We start from the raw sequence: 25,314 nt of genomic DNA, 5'->3' as shown, positions 1-25,314 counted from the left end.
ATATTAAGCGAGAAAGTCTAGTGGAACGATGCAGGGTTCATTGGGTTTGTTTACAAAAATTCAAGCATCCGGTTAAGAAGACGACAAATAAGAATGGTATTAAGTTGGTAGAATGGAACTCCTTCCTGATTCCTGCACATGTAAGTTGTAAGTATTGACTATATCGGGATACCATACAGGACACTCAAGTGTTATTTTATATTTTCTTAGTTATCATGCAAATGTATCATTTAAAAGTTATTCAGGGATAGTTGCAAATGGTTTGTTTACATTAATTAGTTTTATGAATTTAATTGAATACACAAATTTTTATTAGAGCTTTGCACCAAATTAAATTCAGTTCATTTTACGGGAGTAACCCACACTAGCGGATCCAGAAAAGGGGTGGGACCCCCCCCCCAAAAAAAAAAAAAAAAAAAATATTCTGTAAAGAATCTCAGGACAATTATTCAAAAAATCTTTTGATCTTTGATATCATAATGGTAATTTTTTTTTACCAAAATGCAAAATGTAAAAAAAAAAAAATCAAGTCAGAGATTGTGTTGGAACCGGTGTCGCCAAAATTGCAGTCCAGTGTTGTATCCACTGTGCTATGAAGGCTTATCCTAAACAGTTGGAATATTTAATCTTTATACCTAACTTGTAATATATTGGCGATTTTTTTTTATTGTAAATTATGTGGTACTTCAGTTAGTAAGTTTTAATGCATTGTACACATAGATACCAAGTTTATGTCAGTTTTCGTCAATTTTCTTTTTTTCCGCTATTTCATTAAACAGATTACAGCCCCTTTTAAACAAGTCTTTGGGAGGAACTGTTGGGGATTGTTATTAAAGCTGCATTTTCACAGATTTACCATTCTGACAACTTTTTTTTTCATCATGGAATGAATCATGCAATGTTAGTGCATAAATTATGTCCGCGAACCATGATTTAAAACTGCTGAAAAAATATCAGATAGCTGTTTTTCATATGTACGTTCATAATTGTTGTTCTGTGACTTAAATTTGAACACTTTCAGAAAAATGAAATAATAAGCAGATTTCTCAATACATGACTTCTGTTTTATTGTTAGCAATTAAAGGCATTGAATCTCTGAGATAATAATAATGTTAAAACAGTCAATCTGTGAGAGTGCAGCTTTAAGATTCATTTTTCCTAAGATCAGCCAAGTTAGTATTATAGCTAATTTTAGCTTAAAAGTAGGTGAATTTTATATTTATTTCAGACCAGATACTCTTGAGGGACCAATTTAAGGGCAAACAGACAAACGTTTTGATGCAAAGAAAGCATTGGATTTGAAAGGTAGATTTTTAACACATATTTACATGTACTCAATGTCATTTACTAGTATAACATAATGTATTCAAGTATAAGATATTTCAAGTATTTGGTCAGGTTGTTAGGTTTAATTGAAACTGTTAAGCAAATAAATGAAAGTCCATGCAATTTTGCATGCACATGTTTGTTGCATGCAGATTTTACTCAGATGGCATAGGGTACAGTTACTCTTGTAACTTGCTTAAAATAAATGCAAATGATTCTGCATGTGTCTGAAGTCATGTTTTATTTTTCTCTACAAATTGTTTTAAAAAATGCAATTGTTTGATTTCCTTTCTTATGTGTTATGCATTGCAGTTCCCATGGAGATGAAAAATGGAGAGATTCTAAAAGTATGAAGATACTCCTGTGTATAATGAGGAAATCTTGTCAGTGAATGGTAAGTTCTCTTTGGATTAATTCTATGTATAACAATATAAATATGAGGTAAGCCAAGAAATGAGAATTTACATAATTATTCTGTTCAAACATACATTGACATATTAAATATAAAGGCATATGTATGATTTGTCTCTGCTATTATACTCCTACCACTTGATGGTTAGGGTTCATTTGGACAAGTCTTCTATTATCCATAATTCCAAATGCTTCTGAGATTTCTAACACATATTAAATATGTTGAGGAGAAGTGCTGTGCAAAAAACATTTTTGTTTATGGTATTTTAGAGTTATTGGTCTTTGATTATTTTTCTTTCACTTTTCTATGTTTTTGAGGTATTAACTTCAAACTTCATGCACACATTGGACGTGATAAGAAAAATAGCTGTGCATATGAATCATTAAATTGTGTATGGTAGTCAAAGAATTGTAAACCTTTGATTATTATCTTTATATTTTTTTATTTTTTTTCTTCTCTTCATAACTTTTTTTCATTTTTTACTTTAATTTAACAAAACACTATTCTGTTTTTGGTATATTAAGGATTATTTTCTTATGTTTATTTTGTGCTTGGCAGTTTTAAAATTATTGCCTAATTGGTTACTGTATGCTTAAAAGCAAATATCACTCTCAGTGAAACCTCTTATTACAATAGGTGATAGCTGTAGTTTTTCATGGAAACAAGTGTTTGACAGTATGAGTCATTTTTTAGTAGCAATATATTATGTACATTTAAGGTATAAGTTCTCTTTTGCTAATCGTTCAGTTGTTTTTCAGTTGTTGCAATTGTGGACCAGGCCAGAGTTGTACTAAACCAACTAAGACACAATGAGATACAGGAATGACACAATGAGAAACAGGAAACAGGAAAGTGATGACTGATCGCCACCTGTTACAAATTCATCTAGGTACAGTTTTTTATTCCAGATTTGATACAACTGTAAACTGTTTTATGCATGCTATGATTATGTTCATCATGTTTGTTTAAGACCCTGATGATGAGGACTAAACTATTGATTATCCCTTGCCAAAAGGCAAAGTGGATACAGTAATTGTGTAATTGTGCACGTGTGTGTGCGTGTGCACGGAATGTAATCTTGAGCATAAATCCCCCAGGTATTAACTTCAAACTTCATATACAGATAGATCCCTATTGAGAAGAAGTGCAGTGTTAAGGGACCATAACTCTGTTTACAGTTCTTTTTGTAATAACCCTTTGTTATATTTCATACTGAGTTTTTGTCTGCAGCAGAACTTGAAAAGTCTTTGAGGTGTTGATCTCAAACTTCAAATATGTACAGATAGATCTCATTTAGCAGAAGTGCAGTGCACAGAAACCATAACTCAAGATTTTTTTTGTAGTAGTTGCCCTTTGTTAGTTTTCAATGTTATCCTTTGTTGTAATGCACAGTTGTGATCATGCTCAAATATGCTCATTCACATTAAAATTAATTGTCCAGGTTCAAATCCTGTAATAGAAACAATTATTTTCTTTCTGTGTTTAGCAAAGTTTATATGAACTATCTATCGATGTAAAATAAACTAAGATTTGTGTGTTTTTATCGTTTCTTATTTATTTGTATATTTTTTGTTACATATTTTTATGTGCATATATATAAAATCTATATCACAAAAAGTGTGGCTAATTTGTAATATTAAGATATAATATGTATAAGAACTATCATATTTCAAAATCAACCATAGAGCTTTTGCAAGATAGATAATAACTTAATGTATCTGATGAACAATAATGTGATTTTGGGATGCCAGCAATAACTTTTCAAGGTCAAAATATGTTCTTGTCATTGATTTTACATATAAGTAATCAGTATGCAAAGCCCTTTCAAATGATACTTATATGGGGTAACTATCAAATTTTAACATTGAAGCCAATGGCACAAATGAATGAAAAGCTCCTTAATAGTTCAATATTTGAAGCCAACAATGGAACTGTGTTTATGTATTGCTTAATGTTCCTTTTTCTTTCAGAAAACTCCCCACATCCAACAAGAGACAGTCTGACTTCAAAATCTTCATTGAAGGCAACTTAATGGACAAGACATCCGTCACATAAAGATTCACTAAAATTGGAATGATATACCAATTTTAACTTTTAACAGACAAATGCATTATAGATTTGAAAATAGATTACCCTTAGATAAGTTGGATGATTAACATTTACCTCAACACAGTACAAAGTGCTCATGTTGAACTATTGTGATTGATCATAGTCTGTCCTTCATTTTTATTAACAGTTTCATACAGTGTTAACACTTTAGTATGGGGACTCATTTTTAGCTCAACTTTTCGTAGAATATGGAGAGCTATACTACTCACCCAAGCGTCGGCGTCGGTGTCACCCCTTGGTTAAGGGTTTGCGTGCAAGCACACATAGGTTAATATCTCAGCAACTACTTGAGGTATTGCATTGAGACTTTATACAATGGTACTCAACCATCCAACCTACTTATTTAAACAAGTAAGATAACTCTAGTTTGCATTTAATGTAAATAATAGGCCTTTATTATTTGACTTAGAAATTCTGGTTAAGGTTTTGCATGCAAGCACACATAGGTTAATATCTCAGCAACTGCTTGAGGTATTGCATTGAGACTTGATACAATGGTACTCAACCATCCAACCTACTTTTTTTAAACAAGTAAGATAACTCTAGTTTGCATTTAATGTAAATATTAGGCCTTTATTATTTGACTTAGAAATTCTGGTTAAGGTTTTGCATGCAAGCACACATTATATCTAAGGTTAATATCTCAGCAACTGCTTGAGGTATTGCATTGAGACTTGATACAATGGTACTCAACCATCCAACCTACTTAATTTTCCAAGTTATATAACTATAGTTTGCATTTAATGCAAATACTTGCGTTTATTATTTCACTCAGAAATTCTGGTTAAGGTTTTGCATGTAAGCACACATAGGTTAATATCTCAGCAACTACTGGATGAATTGCATTGAGACTTTATACAACCACCCAACCTAATTGAATAATCAAGTTAGATAAAAATTCTGGTTAAAATTTTGCATGTAACCACATTTATGTTAATATCTCAGCACATCATGTATTGCATTGAAATCTAATCTTACAGTGATCCATGCATGTTTCGCCAAAACTTTTCAATCCTTTCACTGAAAAGCAGCGGAATAGTCGAGAGCGCTGTCTCTGTGACAGCTCTTGTCTCTTTGGTCTTTATTCATACTGGCCAGAATATGTTTACCAAAAAAATCTTAGTAGAGATTGATAACTGTTCAGGTTGGACAAAAAGCATGTAGGTTGTTTGTTCTAATAATATAAACTGTAAATGCTTCAGAAACTATATATATAATTTTCATGATATTTGTCAGTATTTATTCTCGTCAACATTTAAATGATATTAGGTGAAACTTGTTTATTGGTCAAAATGTGTTTGATTAGAGTGGCCTCAAGTTCCACTTTATATGAATGAAATTTGGTCAAGTTTTAGAAAAAAACTAAGTTCTAGTTTTATAGGCCATATTCTCTTCCCAAGCCCTCCTTAAAGAATGAATGTAGGTAAGATGAAACAGGAGTCACTAAATCAAGTATTAAAAGCCTTAAAAATTGCTATTCATAGAGGTATTGTTTCCTCATCATAAATCACAACTTAGCCAGCAAGACTTTACAACAAATAAGGCATAACATGTAAAAAGTTAATAATTAGGCACATATTTTAGTGAATAAAATCTTGTGAACATATTATTGAAACAAATAATGTGTCTGGTTCTGAGGTGAGCAATAAAGCACATTGCTTAGTAACAATTGAGCTAGCTCATTATTAAAAGTTTGTTTTAAACATGAATTAAATGAATGCAAATCATATATTATTATTTTTAATCTATATTTTTTTTAGTTACCTTGTTCTGTTGTTAATTTCCATACTGACTTGGTCAATTACGGCTAATTGTCTAATTATATTTTAACTTCTAACCTAAATGTTTCATTGTACTTTTGAGTGTTCTGTTAACTATATTGCACATTATCCTATATGACAGTATAAATTCAATAAAACCATGGTTATTAAGTTCCATACATATTGGAGCACATGGTAAGCCTCTAGAAATGTCACTTCTTAAACCTAGATTCTTGATCTGTTCGCCACATTGTTTTGTTAATTTTTTGTTTATAAAAACAAATGATTGTTTAATGTCAAGGAAACCTTTTTAAAGTTAAAATGTAGATGTACATAGATAACTGTCAAATATTATTTACCATTTAATAACTGTCTAAAGGCAAAATTTCCATTCATTTTTATATTTGATTTGGGTCCCTAGGGTCATGGTCACTGTAACTAAAAATAGAAAAATGCTTGGTACTGAATAACTTCAGTTTTAATACATTTAAAACTGAATCTCACAATAAAGGCTGAAGTTCTTGTTGCATTGCAGCATTTCTAGTTAACTTTTTAATTTGACTCTTTTTATTGCTTTCGACAGGCACATATTACATCATTATTGTATTCATTTTTAAGACAAAGCCTCATTTAATTGAGCGTGCTGTCCAAAGACAGCTCTTGTTGACATAATTATAAGACACCTTATGTTATGGTTTATATGAACAATAGCTGTTTCTGTGTATGTTTTAGAAGAAACTTCCATTTCTTATCATATTGATGGACATAGATATACATACATGTACGGGATTATTGACATCAGATTCTTAGGATTAAATTTACTAATGTTCTGTTCATGTTCAAAATAGATACAGTTATGGTAAATGCATAGTCTTGTTTGTTTATAACATAGACAACCATGTCTTTTGGTTGTCCTGGTCTCCTGTCCTGTTATGTGAATTGGGTTTTATGGACATCTTCATATTGTAGGTCCAATTCTAGTGTCTAGCTGGAAAAGTATTTAGCCTAGGGAGACCTTAGTTTGGGTTATCATGTTGGATATGTCTAAATGTTGGCATGTCGGGAAATGGCAATTTTAGGCTATGACAATTTAAAAATGTAGACGTTGCTGGGCAAGGCTCCACACCCAAGTGACTGTCGCATTATATTCTTGAAAAAATGCCTTGGGCTTTTGGTTTGTTATGAATTTTGCGAGTCTGGCAAATATCTGCATTATAAAATTCATCGACATACAGATGACAGAGAAAAAGGTAAATTTTCAATGATTTCAAAAGATTTATTAACTAAAAGGGGATCATCATAAATGAATACAGAGAACAAGGTTAATTGATTTGACAGAGGATTGATGCAGAGCTTCAAAAATTAAGGAGACAATTTCAGAAAAATGCACATAAATGATTTTTGTTTATTTGTGTTGTTTGATAACTGCTGTGTGTCGATTTTTATTTAATTTCATTTTACCCCCCAAATCACACTTCACACAATACATGGTTTCTACACTTTAGGTTTGTTATACTGTATTATAGTATCTATTGAATACAGTAAAATTTCTGGTCATTGTATTGCAAAATTTGTGCTAATAATTTGCAATTTCAGAAATTCTCATTTTTATTTAATTTTTCAAACATTTTCCCCAAAATTCACATTTCACAAAATTACATAGTTTCTTTACTTTTGATATATTAAACTGTAATATTTATGAAATACAGTAATTCTGGTCATTCTATTGCAATATTTGAAAAAGTTATTGGCAAATTCCAGAAATTCTCATTTCCATTTAATTTTTCATACATTTTACCCCGAAAATCATATTTTAAAAAAAAACTGTGTTTCTATATAATATATAATAATGTTAAATGATATATATTAGCTGCAGTAGTTCTGGTGTTTTTATTGCAAAATTAGGCAGAGTTATTGGCAAAATTCATAAATTGTCATTTTCATTTAATTTTTCCAACATTTTACCCCAAAAATCATTTTTTGCGCCATATAATTGTTCTATGATTTAAGTATATTAAATATGTTGCCTGATATGACATAAATTCATCAAAACTATTTTTGTGCAGTTTTCTTCATTTTTTGTTCAAAAATCTCCGTTTAAATCTCCGTTTGTATACATTGAATAGAGAACAGAGGTGTTGAAGCACTGCTTCAACACCTCTGAGAATGAGTATAGTATAGTGCACGCTACCACAATGTATATAGACTATAACACATGTTCAAATTTACAGATAGAGAATAGTGCACGCCACCACAATGTATATAGACTATAACAGAGGAATTGATGTAAAGTTTCAAAATCTCTGGTTGATACATTGCATAGAGAACAGGGGTGTTGAAGCACTGCTTCAACACCTCTAAGAATGAATAGAGTATAGTGCACGCTTCCACAATGTATATAGACTATAACAGAGGAGTTGAAGTAAATCTTCAAAATCTCTGGCTGTATACATTGTATAGAGAACAGGGGTGTTGAAGCACTGCTTCAACACCTCTTGACAATGAATAGAGTATAGTGCACGCTTCCACAATGTATATAGACTATAACAGAGGAGTTGAAGTAAATCTTCAAAATCTCTGGCTGTATACATTGTATAGAGAACAGGGGTGTTGAAGCGGTGCTTCAACACCCCTTGACAATGAATAGAGTATAGTGCACGCTTCCACAATGTATATAGACTATAACAGAGGAGTTGAAGTAAATCTTCAAAATCTCTGGCTGTATACATTGTATAGAGAACAGGGGTGTTGAAGCACTGCTTCAACACCTCTTGACAATGAATAGAGTATAGTGCACGCTTCCACAATGTATATAGACTATAACAGAGGAGTTGAAGTAAATCTTCAAAATCTCTGGCTGTATACATTGTATAGAGAACAGGGGTGTTGAAGCACTGCTTCAACACCTCTGAGAATGAATAGAATATATACCGTGCACAGTATATACTGGTATAGAATATAACGCCAGTGTATGTACTGTCACGGTGTATCGTGCATATCCATATAGTGTATAGAGTCTATGCACTGTGTTGATATAAGATATCAATCTCAACTTGGTCTAAGCATTCTAGATTTAATATTTTTTTCTAGATTCAAATAATTCACTGTTTGTAGATGAAACTGGATTTATTTTAGAGTTGGAATTTTTTAAAAGCCCTGTTCGAAATTCAGCTAGTTAATGTGCATTTTATGGATATGTAACAAAGGCAGCCATAATGACCTCCCTGATTCAAAACAGTGTCATATTTTCCATTTAGTATATTGTAAACTCTGATAAGCCTTAATCTGATCATATTGCATGTTACTGATTCCGTCACGTGGTTTTGTTTATTTAGGACATATTCTGCACTGCCACGTGTCTTGTCACTCTTATAAGCAACCATCTGGTCATATTCATGACTTAGGTGCCATCACGTGGGTTTGTTTATATAGAATATATTTTCCACTGACACGTGCCATGTTCTATTGATAGGCAACATTTAGCTACGTTTGTTGCTGCTGCTGCCGTCACGTGGGTATTTATTTTGTACATGTATGGACTATTTACCGATTACACGTGTAGTGTCACTCTGATAAGCCACCATCTGGTCACGCTGTATGCTGCTAATACCGTCACGTGGGTAAAATACTAACACGCCAGGGCCGCCTTTTGAAGCATTAGCTGGAAAAATAAAACCTTGTTAGTCTTAAAATCTTATCTTATCGTAAGTAATAGCAAGTGCACCAACAACCCGAATAATTGAAATCCAATAAACGCGCTGCATCTTGTTTACCCTCGCCATCGGGTCAGACTAATTTTGCGGGCACTAAAATTGGTGGATGGGTGACGTAACTGCACTCACCATCTGGTCAGATTAATTTGGCGAGCACTAAGACTGGTGGGTGAGTGACATAACTGCCCTCGCCATCGGGTCAAACTAATTTGGCGAGCACCAAAAATAGTGTGAAGGTGACGTAACGGCTCTCGCCATCGGGTCAAACTAATTTGGCGAGCACCAAGAATGGTGGGTAAGTGACGTAACTGCCCTCGCCATTGGGTCAGACTAATTTTGTAGCACCATGAATGGTGGGTGAGTGACGTAACTGCCCTCGCCATCGGGTCAGACTAATTTGGTGAGCACCAAGAATGGTGGGAAGGTGACGTAACCGCCCTCGCCATCGGATCAAACTAATTTTGCGAGCACCAAGAATGGTGGGTAAGTGACGTAACTGCCCTCGCCATCGGGTCAGACTTATTTTGTAGCACCATGAATGGTGGGTGAGTGATGTTAATGCCCTCGCCATCGGGTCAGACTAATTTGGTGAGCACCAAGAATGGTGGGTGGGTGACGTAACTGCCCTTGCCATCGGGTCAGACTAATTTGGTAGCACCAAGAATGGTGGGTGAGTGACGTTACTGTCCTCGCCAGCGGGTCAGACTAATTTGGTGAGCACCAAGACTGGTGGGTGGGTGACGTAACTGCCCTCGCCATCGGGTCAGACTTATTTGGCAAGCACCAAGACTGGTGGGTGGGTGACGTAACTGCCCTCGCCATCGGGTCAGACTTATTTGGCGAGCACCAAGACTGGTGGGTGAGTGACGTAACTGCCCTCGCCATCGGGTCAGACTTATTTGGCGAGCACCAAGAATGGTGGGTGGGTGACGTAACTGCCTTTGCCATCGAGTCAGACCAATTTGGCGAGCACCAAGAATGGTGGGTGGGTAGTTGACGTTACTGCCCTCGCCATCGAGTCAGATTAATTTGGCGAGCACCAAGATTGGTTGGTGGGTGACGTCACTGTTTTGTACCATTTTGTAAAGGACAACGTTCAATAACTAGCGTGCGGTATAAGCGAATAACGTTTTAATTAATCAACATGGAAGTAACTGAACGGTTAAGCTTAATCTTCCTTGTACCGTCCTGGTATGGGAGTTAATATATAGGCGAAAAATTAAGGCACGTGGTACAATGTCAGGTTTTCAGCTCGGCTGAAATAAGCAAATTTTCCCAATTATAAATCTATATAACACGTTAAACGCAGCGCTACCGAAACCGAACTTGTTCGACATAGGATGTTATGAAATTATTTTTGAAGTATTTAGAGAAAATGTAAACTGTTATATATTCAACAGTTCATAAGATACATGAACTTCAATCTACCGTTACCATTTGCACGTGTAAATCCGTCTAGAACAGCACCGCCCGTGTCACCAGATGTAGCAACCAGAATCAAATACCTGAAACAGACGTTTCAATTATCTATAACATTCAACAGCTATTTAATTTGGGATCAACTACATATCGTCGAGAGGGTAGCCTGGTCTTGAGGAAGAGGCGTCCGCCTGTCAACCAAGGAGCAATTGGTTCGACTCCCACCTGAGCCAATATTTACTTAAGTTTTGAAACTCAGACTAAGAGATGCGAATTCTAAAATTCCATAAATTATCTTTTATGTTATTTTTTTTACATAACATTTATAAATAATTGTTGACCATGGTATTTGCAACGTATATTGGCCAGTTTTACCATATTAGCTTTTTTAAACAATTGTATAATAAAATGACGATTTTCAGATTTTAGTGTTGGGTCACAAACTCGGACTTGACAAGTTGGTGAATACAGACCAGCACTCTATAAATATCTAGGCTATCCGATTATTGCAGTGGTTGGCGCACTCACTTCTCACCTAGGCGATCCGGGTTTGATTCCCGGCCTGGGCGCATGTGAGTTGGGTTTCTGGTCACCAAGCCGGACAAGTGGGTTAAACCCACCGGGGAGACCGGTTTCCCCTACAACACAAGACCACACATTCGCGTAAAACCGTGCCAACGATAATGATTGAAAGTTTTAATAACTTGTTTCACAATCGTTGTAAAATAAATAAGATTCAACTAAGTCTCCATAGCTTGTTTCTACCAGGAAAACGTAAGTTTGAGTGATTGTGACGAAAGCTAATAATCAAGCTTATAGAATCGAGCTGAAGGAGATTAGCCAGAGGATAATCTAATAGAGGAATTTAGTAGCTACAAACGTCAGAAAAGTCCAAATGTCCATGATTTGAAAACCACCTAGTATGTGCCTTGGGCCTAAACAAATCTTTTGGTTCAGATAACCTTACCCTACCTACGAAGTAGGCGCCGACCCTACCGTTTTTATAGTCAGTTGGTGATTTTTTTATATTTTGAAATGTGTGTTTTTAAATGCAGTTTAAAACCTTTAAAGCTTTATACGGAAGAGTAATTTACCACAATTATTCAATGATGCCAATGACATTCTTTCATATAGCCTAATAAAAAATAAAATAAGAAAAACCTACCTATCCTATCTGTTTTGGTTTTTTTTAAATGATTTAAACCCGAGCGAAACCATTTGTTTTTGGCCTTGGCTAAAAATATGACACTCTAAAAATTTGACCCCCTTAATGACAGGTTTTCTACTGGCCTGAATGTGTCATGAACGGAATTTACGCACAAAATAGAGAAAAAACTCGCAAAAAAGTAGGGCATACCCTGCATAGTTTTACTTTTGACACAAAACTAGTCATTAAGATGAAAGGTTGGTTTAATACGTATCGAATAAAAAGTCAAGTATACAAACATTTAGTTTTAACAAAATCCCGCGTGTTTTCCGACAATATCCCGCGTGTTTTTCGCGATTTTTAAGATACAGGCCATGTACAGGTGACTTCAACATGTCAAGTTTGTCACAAAGATAACAGCGAAATTACGCCTATCAACGGCTACATTAAATATGCAATATAAACCTCTATATTCACCCTTTAAAGATAATAAATATAATTCACATTTCATATGAAATTCGTATTAGCACTAAAAAGCACAGATACTTGAAAGTATGACGCAGATCCCAACAGCTGCCCCTGGCTTACTTTAAATAGTTGCCATGACGTGATAAACAGCTCATAAAATATTGTATTTTTTATGTTCAGGGTCAAGACTGATTTTACCAAACTGAGGCCACCGGCAACTATTCAAAGTAAGCCAGGGGCAGCTGTTTGGATCAACATCACACCTTCAAGTCTCTGTGCTCAAAAGCACAATGGTAGGGCTGTTTTGAGAAATAAAAATCGTAAGGATAGGTAGTATTGGAAAGAAAAAAAAGCCGCACTGCAAATAATCAATCTCATATCGAAAGTGCATGTCTATCTCTGACGATCAAAGTCTTTCCTAATTTACAACTGGCAGGATAAAATTTAAGACTTCGCACTGAAAGACGAATTTATATGATAAGTCATACATACTTCTCTTTTCTGTTCTGCATTTCCAAAGCATTTAAAAACATTCTGGGCATCAACTGAAGCGCAAAGTCTTTGAACGACGCCGTAGGTCCGTGGAATAGTTCTTGAATGTACTGTCCCCTATTCCCGGAAAGCGTGCGCACCGGACACACGTCCGGGTGCTTAAATGCATTTCCGGTATAGGATGACGTCACTAGATGACGTAATAGTCTTGGGTCCATTTCATTACTTGAGATCCACATTTCAAGAATTCTTACAGCACGTTCTGTGTAATTTAAATCAACCAATCGCTCTTGCTGACCGGTGGTCAATTTTGGAATGCTTGCACGTGGAACAATCAAACCACCGTCACGTGCAAGACCTCGAAGTATGACGTCATCAAAATTTTCGCTCGCCATCGATTCGCCCCTTGTTGATTCATACCCCGCTGTCGAACTTCTTTCCATATGTGACATTATTTTATCAGCAACACTCTCTGGTGATTCGTTCCGTTCACAAATGATTCGTGTATCGTACCACTTCTCGTAAAACTGTTGACGAAACTTGAGGATTTCTTCCATTGAAGTTCCATCATTTTGTCCGACAATACGGTTGACCTTGAAGGAAAAAAGAACGTTTAACCAACGTTACTACATGTCAGGTAAAGTTTTGTCTTAAATGTTCAACAAGAGCGCCACGGCGCAAACTTCAACGCTCGTCTGTTGCACAGCGGTATTTGGACTGCAGTTTTGGCCAGTCGAGCTATCCCTAAATTGTTTATTGTTGTGCATCATATAGTAAAAGAACATATATTTTTTAAAATTCTTAGACCAAGAGATCAACCTAGGGACCAAATCGCTCAAATCGGATAGTTGGGATGGCTCGACTGGCCAAAACTGCAGTCCATATACCAGGTTACTGTGCTCTGTTGTTGTTTTAATTCGATAATAAGGAGCATAACTCTATAATTATTTCGATCATCGGTTAAGTCAGAGTTATGGACCTTGCTACACATGTTCACATTGTCTTTGGCAACATGTGTACCAAGTTTCATTTGAATGTATTGACCGACGACACCAATTAAGGTTATAGCAATACGTAGTCTTTTTTTTAATTTCAAAAAACGGACGAGCTAAATATCCAAATTAATGTAGATGTCTGCAGCAATGATATTAATAGTGTTTCACTTCTAAACCTCTGTGAAGCCAAGGGAGGTAAACGGTGATAATTCGTCCGTTTTAACACACTTTTATTGACACCCTTTAAAACCAATACATACACATGTGTAACAAACATACATTTTCAGTGAAACACCTTTAACTACTTACTTAATAATGCATTTATGGAACAAATTAATTGCTGATAACAAGATTTTAATCGTGTATTTAATAGCTGGAAACGCAAAAATATTAAATGACTGGTGGGTCCTATAAGATTTACAGTAATCAACTATCGTCGCATATAAATACCGTGTTTAATTTAAAAGAAAGGTGCAGCAAACACGGTATTTCTATGCGACGATAAAGGTGCAGCAAACACGGTATTTCTATGCGACGATAAAGGTGCAGCAAACACGGTATTTCTATGCGACGATAAAGGTGCAGCAAACACGGTATTTCTATGCGACGATAGTTGATCACTGTAAATAGTTTATCCTTCTTAAGAATCATCATTTTGATTATGTATTCATTCTTTTCGGTAAAATTAAAACAATTGTATTAATTGTGGTACATCCTTTTTGGGAGTAAGATTTCATGTTTAAAGAAGGGCATCACTAACAAATGCTAACAGTCGTCTGTTTGTCGAAAATGGTCAATATAAATATCTCAGCTATAAATTGAGACAGAGTTACGACCCTTACATCCACAAGGTTACACTGTACTGTTATCCATGTTTAGGCATATCTGGAATAGTTTTTAAGTTATGGTAAAAGGTTATGTTTTCCATGAGATTGCCGTCCACGACGATGACGTCAATACCACTGACACTGCATGTATGACCATTTAGCGAAAACATTTGATCATTTTTTATGAATAAATGTAAAATACGTCACAAACTCTGTGTATCTTTTAGTGATGGAGGTGTGCGTTGTTGACAAAATAGAAATGGTCAGTTTTGCGTCATTTTCATACATTTTACCATTTTTTGCCATTATTCCGAGCTCGTAAATCGACCTTAAATTGATCAAATAATCAATGTACCAAGCTGTTTCGGTTTAAATTTAACTACGTAACGTATTAAACACTTAGGAAACACACGTTTGCCGTCATACGTCCTAGGCGTTAAAGAGTATACGATATTCATTTAATCATTTGTTGCCAAAAATCCGAGCTCGTTATTGCTCGACCGTTTCAACTAATTAAGAAACCTACATACAACACAATTTCGATGTAGTTTTCAGGTCATTTAAACACTATTAAAACAGTTTCTGACCTTCATACGTTCTAGTCGTTCGAGAATATCCGGCATGTGGACGTCAAGAAAGTACAGGTGACCTACAATGAGAAACGCAACAACTAAATTTATAATTTCTTACAAATACACACATGGAAGCGCTTTCATATACACATCCTTAGCAAGCAGTGCTCAAGCTAAACCTTAATAGCAGGATGGGGCACCCTGCTGCCCCTTTCTAGTAGCCTACTGCCTTTTTATTTCACCCTTCTGTGCCTTTTGTTTGACAGAGAAATAAGTATAAAAACAATAAATAAACATACTTTTGACACTAACGGATATTTGTTGAATTCAGTGCAAGATCGTATTTTATTTCACGAGTGGACAAAAATATGTTCACGTACATGTGTAAGTAAAAGCAGTTACAACACATACAAAATAAGAATTGAACATTTGCCCTTGCAAGCGCACCATTAAGGCTTATTCAATGCATATCAAACTTGCCATTTCTGGCCTCGCACCCTGCCCTTTTCAAATCCTGGCTGTAGCACTAACAAGTAATGTCAACATGACACCATACCTTGAATTCGAACAAGAGTACTCGTCCAACAAGGGGGGGGGGGGGGTGAGGGGCATAACTAAATAAATATAAAACAACAACAACAGCAGATGTATGCGCCTGGCTTTATATGCGAATATTGTCAACATGGCAACATGTGTAACACGTTATATATATGGATAGTTACACTCTCACAGATTTACCGTTTTGACAATTTTTTGCGAAACTATCGTAACTAATGCCTTTAGCCATAAAACATTAATTTTCGAACGGAAATATGAAAATCTTCGATCTGATTTATTGTCGGCAGTCTTATATCACTGGTTTGCATATATTTACGCAGAAATTGCTCATTCCAAGACAAAAAATAAAAAGGTTGTCAAACCGGTAAATCTGTGAGAGTGCAGCTTTAAAAGGTTTCCGAGTTATGGCCAAAGGTTAAGTTTTTGCACGATAAAAACGCCGACAAAAACGCCAACAATGACGCCGAAAAAAACGCCAACAAAAACGCCGACAATGACGCCGACAACGACGCCGACAAAAACGCCAATAATGACGCCGACAAAAACGCCAACAATGACGCCGAAAAAAACGCCAACAAAGACGCCGACAACGACGCCGACAAAAACGCCGACAACGACGCCGACAAAAACGCCGACAAAAACGCCAACAATGACGCCGACAATGACGCCGACAAAAACGCCAACAATGACGCCGACAAAAACGCCGACAAAAACGCCGACACAAACGCCGATAAAGACGCCGACAACGACACCGACAGCGTCGCCGACTTTGACAATACATCGACTTTATTTGTTTGTCAAACAGGCGAACTAAAAAATATAAAGCCCTTTAAAGCAGACACCAACGATCGTCTGCTTGTCTCAGTTGACACAAACAACAATCGGAACACCTCGGCCAGTATCCAACAGAATTGACTCTTTAGTCAAGGTTTTGCACGATGCCAAACATATAGAGGATAATTGTTGTTGTTGTTTTCCAGTGAAAGATTGTAATATGTTTCACCTAGTGAGCACAAAAATATACAACCACGAGCCTTGAGTAAAATATTCACTTTTGGTGTTCACAAAGTGAAATATAATTATATCTTACACTGAAACAAACATGTTTGTTTTTTACTTTTTTATAATATGCCTCAATTTGGATTAAAAGTCATTCAATTACACTTTTTCAGAAAACGCGCCAATTTGTATGAGGACATAATGTCATTTCGGAAATGTAGTCGTTGAAATTGTGTACCAGCCCTGTGCGCGCTGACGTTTAATTTGGAACTGAGAGCGGGCTAAAATTACAAAACAGTGAAAAATATCAATTTGATATTTTCACTGTTTGAAACAGTGAACTATCATTTTAATTTCACTGATAAATCTCTATCAACCACCGGAAGGCATATAATAAAACACCGAAGACACAAAGAATGCTATGAAATAAAGAATGACATAGAAACGCATACCCGATTTGGCGATATTTGACATTCCTCCATCGTGCATTGGGTTAGATCCGGTCAGAGATACAACGGATCCATAGACGCTCAAGGCTGCCAGGGCGTCCCCTTCCGCAGACACAAAACCGTCAGAACCAACCTCGTCTAGCTTAAATGGTAAACAGGGGCGCTCACAAAAAATCAATTCATATTATAATTTTAAACAAAAGTTACAAGACTGTACCCCCCTCCCACACACACACACACCCCCCTGCGTACAGAATACTTGTGAATTTGCTATGATACTCGACGTATAACCGAATATTGCCTTTTTTTCAAAGTTTCATCGTAGATCTACCGGCCCCAATTTCTAGAATATTCTTAAGCTTAACAGGCCTAAGTAGCTTATTTCAATTAGCCAAAATACAACCTTAAGTTGAATTTTGATAAAATGGAACATGATTTATTGTGATTAACATAAAGATAATTCCTATCTAAAGAATAAAAACTTAAAAAAGTAAATATAACGCAAATTATTGAAAAACAAAAATAGTGAGCTTAGCTTAATCCTGTTATAAGGGATTTAAGAAGTTTCGAGTAATTGGGGCCCGAATATTGACAAAGCTTCTGCGTACCGCATACCACCCTCTTGCGTACCGATTACGCCTTTAAACCAACTTGAAAACCGCATACCGAACTAGGGTCGCCTGTCAGCCTCAGCTATTGTTCGGTGTCGGGTAAGAGGTTTTCTACAACCGTAACAATTGAACAAGACTTGCCACGGAATGCCACCAATCGTCTTTCGTTCTTGTTGTTTTTCAATCGAAATGGGGCATAGCTGGACCGTTTTAAGAGTTAGCTTTTGAATACTTGGTACATATGTACGAATAGTACTTGGAAACATACGTACTTAATTTCATTTGAAAACATTAAACGTTTTTTAAGTTATGGTTAAATATATAACGACCACAAGCCATAAATGCTTCTCTTTTTTAAAATAAAAGCAGACGAGATAAAAACTTAAAAGGCAACCATGAGCATTTTGTTTAGAACTATGTTAAAGTTTAAACCATTGTTGACGTCATTATTGTCATTCTTGTTAACTTTCAAATCTTTACTGCTGTGGAAGTTTAATCGATACTTTTGTAATCTGTAGTATTTCTTTCAATATTTGAGGCAATAGATTCAGCTGTACTTTTTTAATATATTAGCACATCATAATATTTAAGCACTTTTGAACGTATATTGCTTTATGAAAAGAGTGCTATATAAATGAGGTATAATAATAATTAAAAAAAAATCATTAAATATTTCACGTTTAAAAGTTAGCAACGATGTCATTGATCACGTTGTTTTCTTTAGCAATGTTCTGAACACTCGGCGCGATTTTCACGTTGTTTACTCAAGCAATGTTCCGAACACTCGGCCCGATTTTCACGTCGTTAACTACAGCAATGTTCCGAACACTCGGCCCGATTTTCACATCGTTAACTACAGCAATGTTCTGAACACTCGGCGCGATTTTCACGTTGTTTACTTATGCAATGTTCGGAACACTCGGCGCGATTTTCACGTTGTTTACTCAAGCAATGTTCCGTACACTCGGCGCGATTTTCACGTCGTTAACTACAGCAATGTTCCGAACACTCGGCCCGATTTTCACGTCGTTAACTACAGCAATGTTCCGAACACTCGGCCCGATTTTCACGTCGTTAACTACAGCAATGTTCCGAACACTCGGCCCGATTTTCACGTCGTTAACTCAAGCAATGTTCCGAACACTCGGCCCGATTTTCACGTCGTTAACTCAAGCAATGTTCCGAACACTCGGCCCGATTTTCACGTCGTTAACTCAAGCAATGTTCCGAACACTCGGCCCGATTTTCACGTCGTTAACTACAGCAATGTTCCGAACACTCGGCCCGATTTTCACGTCGTTAACTACAGCAATGTTCCGTACACTCGGCCCGATTTTCACGTCGTTAACTCAAGCAATGTTCCGTACACTCGGCCCGATTTTCACGTCGTTAACTCAAGCAATGTTCTGAACACTCGGCGCGATTTTCACGTCGTTAACTCTAGCAATGTTTTGAACACTCGGCCCGATTTTCACGTCGTTATCTCTAGCAATGTTCTGAACACTCGGCCCGATTTTCACGTCGTTAACTCTAGCAATGTTCTGAACACTCGGCCCGATTTTTACGTCGTTATCTCTAGCAATGTTCTGAACACTCGGCCCGATTTTCACGTCGTTAACTCAAGCAATGTTCTGAACACTCGGCCCGATTTTCACGTCGTTAACTCAAGCAATGTTCTGAACACTCGGCCCGATTTTCACGTCGTTATCTCTAGCAATGTTCTGAACACTCGGCCCGATTTTCACGTAGTTAACTCTAGCAATGTTCTAAACACTCGGCCCGATTTTCACGTCGTTATCTCTAGCAATGTTCCGAACACTCGGCCCGATTTTCACGTCGTTAACTCAAGCAATGTTTTGAACACTCGGCCCGATTTTCACGTCGTTAACTCAAGCAATGTTTTGAACACTCGGCCCGATTTTCACGTCGTTAACTCAAGCAATGTTCCGAACACTCGGCCCGATTTTCACGTCGTTATCTCTAGCAATGTTCCGAACACTCGGCCCGATTTTCACGTCGTTATCTCTAGCAATGTTCCGAACACTCGGCCCGATTTTCACGTCGTTATCTCTAGCAATGTTCCGAACACTCGGCCCGATTTTCACGTCGTTATCTCTAGCAATGTTCCGAACACTCGGCCCGATTTTCACGTCGTTATCTCTAGCAATGTTCTGAACACTCGGCCCGATTTTCACGTCGTTAACTCTAGCAATGTTCTGAACACTCGGCCCGATTTTCACGTCGTTAACTCTAGCAATGTTCTGAACACTCGGCCCGATTTTCACGTCGTTAACTCTAGCAATGTTCTGAACACTCGGCCCGATTTTCACGTCGTTATCTCTAGCAATGTTCCGAACACTCGGCCCGATTTTCACGTCGTTATCTCTTGCAATGTTCCGAACACTCGGCCCGATTTTCACGTCGTTAACTCTAGCAATGTTCTGAACACTCGGCCCGATTTTCACGTCGTTAACTCTAGCAATGTTCTGAACACTCGGCCCGATTTTCACGTCGTTAACTCTAGCAATGTTCTAAACACTCGGCCCGATTTTGGCTAATATTCTTCAACACTCGTATTCATTAGGGAAACGAAGGACTCGATAAAGACACTAGTCCTCAAAATGTCTGCAATTATGGGTTCGATATCGCATTCCTACGCATAGATGACAGTCCGCAAGAGGAGGATGTTCATTCATTCAGGTCAGTGTGATATCAAGGCGAACAATAGTTTTATAATAGTTGAATAAGAGTCTTCACCAAAAGAAACATCCACAAAACATTTACCTTCTGTGCCACTGTCATTCCCCAGTACGGCTCCAAATGGTGGTCGTCCACGTCTATGACCGGAAGTGCCAGCCGTCCGGCCAAGATGCGACCCACCGTCGTTTTCCCGCATCCGGGACTGCCCATTAGAACCACATTGCGCTGGAACGAACATAGAGCAAGTGTCAATTAAGCTTAAAAAGCTGAGCAATCAATTTTTTAGAATGTGTTTATTGTTTGAAAACAATCACCGCTTTTACGTACAATGATTAAAGGCCTAGTTTAAGTATTCTATAAGTGACCCCCCCCCCCCCAAAAAAAAAAAAAAAAAAAAAAAAAAAAACAACAACAACAACAAAAAACAACAAAAAAACAACAAAAAACAACAACAAAACAAAACAAAACAACAACATCAACAAACAACAACAACAACAAAGAAACAAACAATCCTTAATGTAAACTAGGCTTTTAAGCCGTGACATGAATGAACGCGTCTTACTTTACACGTAACTCATATACCATTTGTTTACAGTAACATAGTTGCTTTAAAGCTTGTTATTCTGTCCTTATATTGGTACATAATTGTTGTAGAGGTCAAGGTTATGGACTGGTCTAGGTTTAGGGTGCGTACCTTGGGACAATCCCAGGCCTCGGAATAATATTTCTTAATAGTTATTTAAATGATACATTTTGGTGTTTTATACGAATATTTTATCAAACATTACGACTTTAACCGCAATATAAATAGTACACATAGTTTTGCCATTCGGAGCTCCTCGGCTATTTTTATCGAAAACAACCTTTGTTTTCGATAAAAAATGGCCGAGGAGTTCCGAATGATCCTTTTGTTGTAGAGCAAAGACGGGTACCCAGGTACCTTCGGGCCGGGTACGTTTTGGTGGGTACCCGACACCCTGACTAATATAGCAATGCATTATACAGTATGCTTGTTGAAGAGAGGCAGCGACGTTTCTGCTCAATGTGTTTTTATAATAGATGAAGTTTTCCCACCTGTCACGGTGACTGAACTGACATGCATAGACGGCATTTCGCCTTTTCAAAGAACATAAAATACTTCTGTACTTCTCAAACTGTTATTTGTTTTTGTTCCAGACGACACAGGATCTAATATCGTGGTGCTTTATAAAAGGGAAGAAACTGGCTCAATCGTAACAACTCGGCCATCTCCGGCAAGTTTCTAGATAGACTATTGGATATTGGCCGAGGTGTTCCGTTTGGAAACCGGCTACTAAGTATTCTATGTCGTGTTTAATCTACGGCGTTAAAAGTTTTATACCGGTAACCCCGGTTACAAAATTTCTACCCCTCCATGCCCTATTTTTTATACCGGTAACCCTATTTGCTTGGCACTTTTTTAAAGTCAAATCAATTATATTAAACAATATATATTTGTAAAAAAAACATGTCTAATGGCAGCGTTAAATGTATGTGGGTTCTTTAAGATTATGACTAACATCCCTTCCAAGTTTGAGGATGGTAGGTATAGTTATTCATAAAACTTCTTAAGTCATTTCGATCCTAACTTAAGTCACTCTCCTAATTGTAGTATCACTTTAGTTATATGAAATAAAAAATAAAGAATTCCCAAAATACATTATTTTCATTGGCCTTATTGAAAAATACTTAAATTATCATTTTTGTTAAAAACGCATATACATTTCGTTTTATCTGATAATGAAAATTTTAAGAAACCGACTAAAGGAAATGACTTAAGTGATTTATGAATACGGCCCCTGTTCTTAAAGGGGCTGTACTCCGTATGGTAAAACAGCGGGAAAAAAAAGAAAATTGTTGAAAAGTGCAATAAATTTATTATCGATGTGTACAATGCATTGGAACTTTCTAAGAAGTGTCACATAGTTTACAATTAATTTCGTATTTTTTCATAAAAAAATATTTCTAGGTGTGTCTACCTAGAAGAATTCATTCCTAATGCGGGATTGGCTAGTCGATGTTATCACGTGATATGATCATGTAAGTAATATCGCTTAAAAATTTCAACTGATTAGAGTAAGCCTTCGTAGCACAGTGGATACAGCACTGGACTGCAATTTTGACGAAAATGGTTCGAACCCGGTCTCCGACTCGATTTTGTTTTTACATTTTGGTATGTTTTTTTTACACTTAAGACATTAAAACATTTTATTAAATAAGTGTCCTGACATTCGTTACAGAAAAAAACAACTTTTTTTGGTGCCAATCTGGTGTACAGTCCCTTTAACCACTATTAGGAGTTGATCAGTTGCAGTTATCAGTAAAACGTGTATGCGTCCTTCAGACAGCAGTGAAATAGTTAAGTTGATAATACAAAACTAAGAACATAGAAAATGCAAGTTATACAGATAAACAGATGTACGTGGTACCCAATATGATTATAAATAAAATAGAAATTTGTTTAATTTCTTGCAAGCTTAAAACAATACATTTAGTGTTAATCATTGTATATCTGTTTAAAGCTGCGCACTCATCGATTGAAAGATGCATGGAAACCAGTGAAATAAGATTGCTGACATAAAAAATCAGATCGCAGATTTTCATATTAAGGCTTAAAAAAATGATGTTTTGTGCATTTTTCCTAAATCTTTTGTAACGCTCTAAGCCACAAAACATTAATTTTCTAACGGAAATATGCAAATCTGCAATCTGATCTTTTGTCAGGAGTCTTATTGCACTGATTTGCAGATATTTACGCAAAAAATGGCTCATTCCAAGACAAAAAAAAAAATTACGCAAAAAATGGCTCATTCCAAGACAAAAAAAAAGTTGTCAAAACGTAAATCTTTGATAGTGCAGTTTTAATATGCCGATAATGTTCGGACGTACATGAAGTTGAGAGTTGAGGATTCCAATTATCTTGTTGGTACATGTAGCTGGTAATTCGAATATTCAACTACCTGCTCGTTGCCAGTTGGGGATACGAATAATCAACTACATAGTTGATATAAAGGTACTCGACCATTTTCAGTTGGTTATTTGGGGATTTAGATTTTGTCTTATTTATGGCTGAAAGTGACAGTATACACATGTGAAGAATTACACACCAAAAGCATTTTTATGCATGTTGACAGATGTATCTTCCAGTGTTTTTTTTATACATTTTGCACGCATAAAAATACATTTAGCGAGTTATTTCTTCACATGTGTTCCTTTCAACCATAAAATAAGACATCTCAATTCCATAAAAGTCCACTGAAAAGGACAAAAAACAAACCCGAATCCCCAGGACGGTAGATGGAAATTCCCGCATAACTGGCAATGTTCGAATAATCAACTGGAGAATGTACGAAGCCATGAAACCTCAATAAAGCAGTGTTTGTAACAAAGACATATACATATATGTGTACATGGGTAAAAGGACGAAAAAGCGTAATATTGTATTATATCAACACCTCTTGACAAGAGAATGCGTTATAATCTGAATGACCAACCACCAACTGGTAGGTCACTGAGTTATATTTTCGCGATTCACCAACTCGTATTTTTCGATATCTAACTTGCGAATGTAGAAAAATACTCAGCTAGACAGTGTTTCTCACGAAGATACATCTGTGCTGGGACTACTCCCAGATCTGTGTGCATGCATAAAACACATTTGGTGTGTGATTTCTTCACATGTGTTCCTTTCAACCATAAAATAAGACATCTCAATTCCATAATTATAATCAACTGGAAATGGTCGAGAATTCGATTCCTTAACTGGCAACTAGCAGGTAGCTTAATTTTAGCTGAAATAACCAACTACCATGCACATGCAACTACCTCCCAACTTTATCGTCGTTTGTTTAATCAGTGTGTGTATACCACGTGATAAATAACGTCATAAATGCTACGTCGGAGGGCAACAGTTTGCTTCGAATAATGACTTAAAACAATGATAACTTTTCTTTTTCTTTACTATTTTAAATGAAACAAAGGGCAGTATATGTCGCTTAAAGAGTCACGCCTTCGTTTCATATGATTACCGAGGTTTTATGAGATGATTATAGTTTCATCAAAACACTCAAAAGATAGCCATGACTGTGGTTAATTTGATAACCTTCACATTCGATCTGTTGATCTAGAACTCAACAATAGGGGTCAACAAAAGGGATCTGCAGGCCATGACCAGCCTTCCCACCAAGTTTAAGAACTGTATGCAAAACAGTAGTTTTTTAATTTGACAACGTGACCGCGACCGTGAGTATTGACCTTGTTTGAGGACAAAATCACAGCTGTTATCACGTAACCAATCCGACAAGGTTTTGTCTACCGACCAACCGGCAACTGACCGACCGACGGGGCGACAGACATGTGCAGAGCAATATAGCATACCCGCTTCCGTATTCAAAGGGGACAGAATTAGTATAATGCAGCCTTGATGTACATGCATGTTTTGTATTCTGTATCAAAATAACAAATAAAATGCTTACCTCGGTTTTTGAAGTTGCTGTTGATAATTCTCTGTCAAAGTAGGACCGGATATTATGCATACATTTTCCATTCTTTCCTGCTTGGTTAGGTGAGAAATACAGCAATTTCGTTTTTAGTGGCAAAATGCATGTCCCAAACCTGTGACAAAACATGGCTTAAAAATGATCTTGACAGATAAGCATCACCCGTGCTGCTTAACACAAGCTCAAATGAGCTGACGCAGATTTGATAACGTGTATGCTATGTCAACAATCATGTATATT

The 25,314-nt window shown here is 36.5% G+C and overlaps 1 protein-coding gene and 1 long non-coding RNA gene across 3 annotated transcripts in view; one reads left to right on the top strand and one right to left on the bottom strand.

The window, feature by feature from the left end:
- Positions 1–25,310, bottom strand: part of LOC128217554 (threonine synthase-like 1) — a 38,042-nt gene extending 12,732 nt beyond the window's left edge. Inside the window, exons 1-7 of the mRNA XM_052924757.1 lie at positions 25,051–25,310; positions 20,642–20,782; positions 17,250–17,388; positions 15,256–15,317; positions 12,847–13,439; positions 10,755–10,825; positions 9,155–9,268 (exon numbers count right to left, since the gene is read on the bottom strand). Of these exons, the coding sequence (XP_052780717.1) occupies positions 9,155–9,268; positions 10,755–10,825; positions 12,847–13,439; positions 15,256–15,317; positions 17,250–17,388; positions 20,642–20,782; positions 25,051–25,203 (1,273 nt within the window). The 5' untranslated portion in view covers positions 25,204–25,310. The remainder of the gene's footprint in view (positions 1–9,154; positions 9,269–10,754; positions 10,826–12,846; positions 13,440–15,255; positions 15,318–17,249; positions 17,389–20,641; positions 20,783–25,050) is intronic.
- Positions 20–6,473, top strand: LOC128217555 (uncharacterized). 2 transcript variants are annotated; one of them, XR_008258231.1, is made up of 5 exons: positions 20–147; positions 1,229–1,305; positions 1,639–1,720; positions 2,497–2,627; positions 3,709–6,473. It is a non-coding gene; the product is annotated as an uncharacterized LOC128217555 (long non-coding RNA). The 2 variants fall into 2 exon arrangements; XR_008258232.1 differs by having other exon boundaries at positions 126–140.
- Positions 25,311–25,314: the final 4 nt, after the last annotated feature.

This window comes from Mya arenaria, chromosome 14, assembly GCF_026914265.1.
Source record: "Mya arenaria isolate MELC-2E11 chromosome 14, ASM2691426v1".
Lineage (NCBI taxonomy): Eukaryota > Metazoa > Mollusca > Bivalvia > Myida > Myidae > Mya > Mya arenaria.
Note: the sequence above shows the minus strand (reverse complement) of the source record. Positions and strands in the feature narration are given on the sequence as shown.